General features: G+C 34.9%; 1 protein-coding gene across 2 annotated transcripts; it reads left to right on the forward strand.

The window, feature by feature from the left end:
- Positions 1-7,103, forward strand: LOC113667064 (eukaryotic translation initiation factor 2 subunit 2). Of its 2 annotated transcripts, none has more exons than XM_027182862.2 (10): positions 1-146; positions 239-401; positions 2,039-2,133; positions 2,823-2,951; positions 3,365-3,440; positions 3,575-3,639; positions 4,126-4,274; positions 4,866-4,922; positions 5,140-5,225; positions 5,686-7,103. In XM_027182862.2, exons 1-10 carry the CDS (start codon positions 129-131, stop codon positions 5,859-5,861), a joined length of 1,014 nt encoding a protein of 337 aa, XP_027038663.2. In that variant the 5' UTR covers positions 1-128; the 3' UTR covers positions 5,862-7,103. The 2 variants fall into 2 exon arrangements, with proteins under 2 accessions (XP_027038663.2, XP_027038662.2); XM_027182861.2 differs by having other exon boundaries at positions 2-146; positions 3,572-3,639.
- Positions 7,104-8,731: the final 1,628 nt, after the last annotated feature.

An 8,731-nucleotide genomic window follows, 5' to 3' on the forward strand; every position in this document is an offset into this window, starting at 1 on the left:
CTGCTCATGCGCAGATGGCTGACGCAACTTGCATGTGGAGAGATGTATAAAATCTTCTACATCAACGAGGAATTTTCAGTTTGATTTTTTACAAAAAGGTCTATCTTTCAGTGAATTGATACGTCGAAATGGCCGAGGATGAAGCGGTAAGTATGCTTCGCTTATCGGTGGAGCTGTTATGGAAAGAAGTGGACTTAAAACTGATTCGATGTCTATCAAATTTCTCTGAAAATCGTAGATGTTCGATCCAACTATGAAGAAGAAGAAGAAAAAGAAGAAGGTACCTCTTGATCTTGATGCACTTGAGGAGCCTAGTACTCCCTCAAATATGGACGAGAATACTCATGAAATGGAAAATCAGGAAAATACTGTGGAGGAGAAAGAAGAGAAAGAAGACAAAGGTAAAATTGATGATACATGATATTTGATTCAAAAGGCATGCATGATTATGAAGTTAAGACACAACTGAATGTCGTGATCTCTTTCGATGTTTATGTAGAATGTGTAGATTTAGCACAGACTGATCTCTCTCACGGACTTTTGTCTCCGTTCTTAAGTTTTAAGCATCCACAAATCCGAGAAACTGCGGACAATTTCCATATACACAGGTCTGGTTTAGTCTCGCGAGATTCTTGATTTGAGCTCAACCTGACGTTTGTCTTACAAGGACGTTTGAATCATTTAACTCAGTTTTCAGATCAAGATTGCAAACACCAGAATGCCTCATGCGTTATGATGAAAATTATGATCGGGAAAGACTATTTATTGCGTGAGATAGCACCAGTTGATCATTCATAAAAATTACAGTACATCCAAGAGATAGCTTGAGTCGGTGCAAAAAGAGCAGCATTTGTTTATTCCTGAGAATTTTGTATCAGCAATTATTATGTCATTGATATGTAATATGGCTGATGGTGTGAACATAATTTTTTTAAATAAAAGTGCTGCGATATCCCCAGTTTGAGAAGGAAACGACTGATCTCTAGTCTTATTTATTTCAGTTTTCAATTATTTATTTTCAGTTTATAAGCATAAAATTAATAGCTGTACATATAAGACCGGAGGGTGAATTAGGAAACACAGATTGCCCTTTAGTTTTATTGTTTTTCCTGTAGATGGTTCAGTAATTAATAGCACATATCTTTGTTAACTTGAATTTCCAAGGAAGAAGCCCAAATCCCCCCAAAAAAGTAAATGGTTCAGTTATTAATGGCACTTAACTTATCAGCTTGAATTTCCCTGAAGGTAGTCTGAATCAAAACAAAGATACAAGATTATGCATTTACTTCCTGCATACTGCTCGGATAGGAGTGTCAATATGTGATGCTTTTGCACAAATACGATGTTAATGAAGATGGTAAATTCTTCATCACAGATCTCATTAAACTGCCTGGCCAACCAAGAGTTTTTTACAGCTGAGTGGTAGAAAGTAGTAGTTTGAGGCTGTTAGGAGTTCTTAGAGTTCTTTTTTTGAGTATACCTGTGTCATCCAATGAATAATGTCATCTTTCTTTTCATAAATTGTCTGTCAAATGAGGCTATTGCTCAACACCAGTTTCAAAAAAGAAGCCTCAATCAATGGTAGAGTTTGTACTTGCTTCCATTTATTTACCTTTTACATTACTTGTGCAAAAGTTTATCTTTAGACATATTAGCTCTTAGGGAGGGAGATCCTGCAGTTAGATGCCAGCTGATTGTAAATTGTTTGAGGATAAATTGATTTTGAATAGATTTGAAGAGAAGGAACTTTTTGTACAATATACTCAATGACTAATTGATTTCAATCATGTGTTAATGATAATTAATCCAAAATTGCTTGTAATTTAGCTAAAACAATTCATTATAAATATCTGAACAAACAAACAAGTTGTAAACACACAATTTCAGGGCAAAGATTCCTGTGTATCTAGTTTTGATAAATTACAACTATCAACAATCACAGTCATTTATTAGCAGGACTCTTTTCTTTCCACTGCCCTGAATATCTCTCATTTAACAATCTCTTACAGAGCTAATTATCATGTATGTGATCTTGCAGATATTTTGGATCTGGATGACTTTTCTGGAATGAAGAAAAAGAAAAAGAAGAAAAAGAAACCCTATGATATGGAGGGTCTAGAGGATGCTCTTCCGGTATGTGATTGTGTGACAGACTTAGCTGATGTAATAATTTCTTTACAGACTTGGCTGATGCAATAATGAATGGGTTGCCAGTAATTGGATCCTTGTGTTTGCGCAAAAATTTCTGGAATTGCCACCGGGCTAATATAGCAAGTTGTTAGAATGAAAAATTTGACATAAAGTTTTTTTAAAGTCTATAAAAAAAAAATAAAAAAAAAAGATTTTGGAGGGAGAGATCAATGCTTTTTTGCCACTGTTTAACAGAAATGGAGGTGGGTAATGTTGATACAAGGAAATGTACCAATTTCACAATAAACATCACGCATGGAGAAAAGTTACTTGATAGATTTTAATAAATATTTCGTAGTTTTCCAAACAAATACTTACACTTCCTTTGTATCAACATCACCCAAATTCATTTCTGTTAAAACAGGAGCAAAAAGAGGATGATCTCTCTCCAAAATCCTTTTTTCGGGACAACAAAACAACCTTTTGCCATGCATTTCTTTCTAGTGACTTGCCCTGTGACAGTCCCAGAAATCTTGGTGCAAACAGAAGGATCTGATTACTGACAACTCATTCATTGATCCATGCTTAAAATTTGCCCTTAAATCTTGAATTAGTTTTGTGCTCATGCTTGCTCAATTTTATTGCAGATGCACTTTTTTCAGTTGCTGAACATTTTAAATTTTTATTTCCAGGATTCAGCCAGTGAAAACAAAACAGAAGAAACTGGAGGAAATGATGGGGAAAAGGAAAACAATGCTGAAACTAAAGACGACCTTGATTTCAGTTTTTCCACAAAAAAGAAGAAGAAAAAGAAGAAGCCGGTTTGTAATTTATTATCTTCCATTTAGTTCTGTCATAGTTTTCATTATTGTTTTAATAGAAATCTGATCATCCAGGAGCAGTAAATATCCTAGCTAAGACATTGTCAGTTCCTTTCTTTTTCAAAATTCAAAGCCGTTCAATTTTGCCCAAAAAGCAAGCACAACCTCAGAATTTTTTTTTATTGTTGAGCCCTTTGTGTTTTTGCTGACATTTCTGTTGACACATAAATATGTTAAACTGCATTTTATGAGGATAGAGGTTTTTGAAATTAGCCAGTCCTTCAAGAAGATTGTTGAATTCCTTACAAATGTAAATTTCCCTCATTTTGTTATTTGTTGTTGTTGTTTTGTGAGGAGAAAAAAATTGGGAATGCTCTTTTCTTTTAACTTGGATATGTTTTATTTTTCAATAGGTTCTGGATGAGACAGACATGAACGAAGTTGAGTCCAAAGGGATAGAAAATGGAGCAGATTCGGATGCAGATGATGGTAAAGTTTATTTTAGTTTTGGATGACAAGCTTACAGCTAAATTACAAGTGCAAAAAAGTATTGAACATAGATGTTATAATGTAACACTTGATTTTGTGAATTTGACAAGTATAATTCTTTTTTGTCCCAGGAGATATGTTAGATGATAACGACGACAATGTGCCTGCCTGGAATGATAGAGATTACACATATGAAGAGGTATTTGTTATGATTGTACAGAAGACAGGGTGTGAAATCGTGCCCAATACAGGCACCAATGCTATTGAATTTTTCATTTTGGCAACCAAATCCTGAAAATTAATCGCCAAATTGGCGAATAGAATGCTTCATCATAACCTTATCTAGAGATATGGTGAATTAACAAGATTTGAAAAGATAAATCCTCTGCAAACTTTCTCGTTAAGTTTGTTTCCAAAATGCAGCATATGTATCTTGATTGATAACTAGACGCCGTCTTGGATTTAGGTGAGCATCAACGTTTGTCTTTAAAAATGGCAACCTTTTTTTTTTTTTAATTGGCTACCACTTTGAAAAATTTAGGAGCCAAGTGGCTATCAGAAAAAAAATTGATTTCACACCTGGAAGATCTTATAAATGAAATTGTACTATTTAGCTAACAACATTGGTAAATGATTACGTGAATGAATTACATTGTTTCACTCATCTGTGGTTTTTGACATACAGTTGTTGACCAGAGTGTTTGACATTATGCGAGCTAAAAACCCTGAAATGGTGACAGGAGAAAAAAAGAAGTTTGTGATGAAACCACCACAAGTAGTCAGGATAGGAACCAAAAAGACATCATTTGCCAACTTCACAGACATCTGTAAAATGTATGTGGATGAAAGTTTGAGGTTATTGTAATCAAGTTTAACTTAGTCATTATGCAGCTGTAAGAATGTTAAGGTAAGATGAGCTTGAGAGCCAAAAGTGCCAAAGGACTGAAAAATAAAGTAACTAGGTGTAAGTGGCATGAAGAGACATGAGTATTGCTACTTCATCCTCCCTACCTCCTCCCCCCTGAGATGGGATGTTAGTCCAAGAACCCCCTTCCCCAGATTTTGTCATTTTGTTACTGTTCACTGGTATCCATTTATACTCCTGCACAAAGAGAGGGTTAGTGAGAGAGCAAAGTGTCTGACAGCAGAGGGCATTAGAGTGATGCTACCAGGGGTGGGAACCTAAGTTTTTTGATTCAAAGTCTAAGGAAGTAACAGCTAAGGCATCGTGTCTCCAAATATTTTAATAAAGTAAATGTAATATTGTGCATTGATGGTTATTAGGAGATTCAAGAGCTCAAGATAATTTTGACATCTAAGAGACTTGCCAAAAAGTAATTTTTAGACTTTTATGCCATGTGCTCCAGATTTGAAAAGTTCGCGTTGATTCAGATATAAGAAGATGAAATTTTTTTGTTTTTGCAGCTTACACAGACAACCAAAACATCTTTTAGCCTTTCTCCTGGCAGAGTTAGGAACAAGGTATGGATGTCCATCTTGTTTTACTCTTAATGTGTAACAACAGCTGCACTGTTGTAGGCAGCAATTTTTTTAAAAAAAATGGAAGTTCATTTTGGCAGTTGAGTCATGGAGTCTGAATTATTTTGAGAATTAGAATTCATTTAACATATTTACACAAATTTTATTGCAAGACTTTCTTTCTGTAATTCTGATTTGGTTTTGTTTGAATTATTTGCAGTGGTTCAATTGATGGAAATAATCAACTTATCATTAAGGGACGTTTCCAACAAAAAATGATCGAAAATGTGCTTAGAAGATACATCAGTAAGTGCAGTTATAATATTTTTAGAATCAATTGTTGTTGATACTCCATCCAAAGTTTGACCCTAAGTTCCTATGCTTAAATGGCATGGACCCTTGTTTGGGATAGTAAAGTATAGCATCAGTACAATTTCCCTCATTGATTATTTGATAAGTCTAATTACAATTTGCATCAAGGCATTTTTAAATTTTAAGGACACTTTGCCTATTAATCAATTGTGTCAGTGTTACTTCAGCAAGTTGACCCTCTAACTCGCTAAGATCTGATTGTTAACTTTTCTCTCGAGCTGCTTCATATTTCCTTTTACATAAGTTACAAGGATTTGGTGTTAGATCAAGATAGCAACTTCTGCCTGACAAGTTTGTGTATTCTCATCACCTGTTTGCGAGGTAATGTATAGAGAAGTTGTTAATCACTTCAGGGAGTTAAAGGGTTAATTCACCTTGTTTGTGTCTCCCACAGAGGAGTATGTCACATGTAACACCTGCAGATCTCCAGACACCATCCTGCAGAAAGAAACTAGATTGTTTTTCATTCAGTGTGAAACATGTGGATCAAGAAGATCTGTTGCCAGTATCAAATCAGGTTTCCAGGCCATCACCCAGAAGAGAGCTCAACTGAAGAGTAAACAACAGTGAAACACATCTCCAAGCTAGTACATTTGAAAAAATTTACAGATTAAGGAAGTGGTTGGTCTGTAAACTATGACAAGCCTGACAGTTGTCAAATGAATGAAAATTTCTGGAAGAAGCAAGAACACTGGAAAAATATCATTTTAAAAATGTAATCTTTTGAAATTAATGTTTTGGTTGAATAGTAAACATTGCATGGAGTAGGAAGATGAAAAGTACCTGTACATACATTCCTTGTGTGCATTTTCTGCTACTTAAACTAGTAACTTTTCCTTTGTATTAAGCATCAGGTGCTTCTGTTGTTAGAAACTGAGATTAAAAAACTCCAAACTAAGAGAGGAGCAAGCTGAGGGTGAATCCCATGTCCTCCCCCTCACTCCCCCCACAAAAATAAGGCCCATACTCAAGGGAATCCCTGTCCTGGAAACTCAGGAGGATCTGGATAAAGCCAGTTTCATGTCACAAATACTGTATATCTTTGATTGCCTTTCATTAAATAATGCACTGAAGGTGAAGAATGCGGCATGCATTTGAGGATAAAAAGAGAGATTTTCTTGAAAGGTACATCTAGATGGTCTACAACGTCTTTAGTAAGTTTTATCGTTAGTTAGATAGTGGAATGTTAAGTTTCTGTTTTGCATGATAGTTACAACTGATCTATCAGACTTTAGAAATATCTTTTAACAATAAAAGCTACCACAAAGAAGCAGGCCTTCAGGAAACGCTCCAAAGTTAGTTTAAACTGCGGCATTAAGGAGATTAAATTACACTTGAACAACCCATGTGGCTTCCATGCTATTAATGACTATGATCAAATCCTAGAAACACACAGAGTGCATTGTGATGTTACTCTGAGAGATGAGATAATGTGAGTCTAAAAATAACCTGAAAAGGAATTACTTTTATTAGTAACAGAGTCTTGTGTGAGTCTCTTAGCTTATCATCTCTTGCAAAGACTTAATATGTACAAAACTATTCTAAAATTTGTAGAAGAAGATGAGATATTTTTGCAGAAGGTAAGGGTAGGAAATGATGATCACTGACCACTTTTTAACTCCACTAATTGATAAACTTCTGACCAACAATGTATTCCTATTACTGTCATCCTTAGAATGTACATGATACTTTAATTGCTGATAGTTCTGTTTATTCTCACATGACCATCTCAAGCCTGGAAAGTACATTGAATAAACTTGTGATGCTTATGTAATATTGTTTTGGTTCGATTAAATTCAGTTTTCATCAGCACATCTCAGGCTTGTGAGTTAAGCATGCATTTCAGGAGAATTCAGAAAAAAAAAGGAATTTTTTATGGTGGGTGAAATTACACTGCTGAATTCTCTTATTGGTCTAAAATTCACTCAGACACTAAAAGTAAAACCACATGAGATAAGGCTATACACGTTTTCCTGTGCCTCTGGCAGTTTGCTTGTTTTCGCTTCAATTTCTTACTTGTTATTCTTAACTTTTAGCTGTATTTGCTCACCAGTGAGATGAGGACACCCAATTGGCTGTTTTCATTAATTCCATTTTGGTTTCATAGGAATATACCACTTAAACTTCTCCTAGGGATTCCAATGATGTAACAAAATTATTCCTGACTGGTCACTTCCCAAAGGTTACTTTCAAACCCTTCTTAACACCAAACCCACATTTTCTCTTCAAAATTTCAGGAGAAAACTACCAGGTAATGAGACAAATGTCATACTTTCAAACCCTTCTCAATGCCAATTTCACATTTTCTTTTCAAAATTTCAAGAGAAACTACCAGATACTATTTTTTATTGAGAAATGTTATTATTCAATAAATTAAAAGTGTTGTTGGGACTGTCCAGCAAACCATGTGCCTTCGATAAATAATTTATAATTAAACACTTAAGTCTATGACTGAGTTAGTTAGCAAAGATTCAAATATTTCCCATTTTTCAAGTTAAAAATGGTGCTCTTCCCACCTGTTGATTTGTTACTTCCTCCCTTGTACACAATTGATCCCAAACACCGTGCACGTTAAAGGAAAGAAAAAAAAGGGAAAACCAAACAAGCATGTTCAAAGAAACAAAATTTGTACAGGAAAAACTTTCTACCTTAAAAGCTGTAACTAAAGGGGAGGTTGAAAAGTTCATGATTTTTGCAATTTGTCAAACCTTGCCCATGAAGTCTCATATACTCAGGCATTCCAGATGAAGGAAAAACACTTGTCTGATACCTTGACATTTGTTGTCTACAATGCATGTTACACTTCTTGATCCATAACATCGCAGATGAAAGAGTAAAGCAGATGCCATCATAAATAACAACAGTCCACTGTGTCAGTAAGAGCTCCATGAGGTTTAGAAGCAGGTTCTTGATTACTGATTCATTTACATGCTGTTTAAAAAAATGCACACATAATGAAGTATATAGACTCTGCTTCACTTCCATCTAATTCCCTTGGCTTTTCTCACTATTGTAATTAATAGTGCACATAGAGTTATTGAAAAATCAGGAGTGTGTTTGTAGAGGAAAAAATCATAAAATTAGAGACAAACTATTTTCAAGCACTTAAGTAATAAATGACCAACACAGTAACTGTGAAGTAGCCAGCTCAGCAACAATTATTGAACAATTTAGCCTTTGAGAGACAGGTGAGAACTTCTCTAAGGCCTTCTGCTAGTAGCTTGGAGACTAGTATGAACTTCATAACGCCAATCAGTGACAGTGTTAACTGAGAGACACGAATGTTCCTGCAAATGAATTTGCATTTTTATTTTGTTCTTTGTTAAAGCCTTGTGTAAAAATAAACACAGAGGTTTCTCACCAAGACCAAACCTTGAGGTAACAGCATTGACTGACATTAACCAATGTTCCATAGATTTAAAGAATAAACAAGCCAATAA

The sequence above is a fragment of the Pocillopora damicornis genome, chromosome 3 (genome assembly GCF_964200805.1).
Source record: "Pocillopora damicornis chromosome 3, jaPocDami1.2, whole genome shotgun sequence".
NCBI lineage: Eukaryota > Metazoa > Cnidaria > Anthozoa > Scleractinia > Pocilloporidae > Pocillopora > Pocillopora damicornis.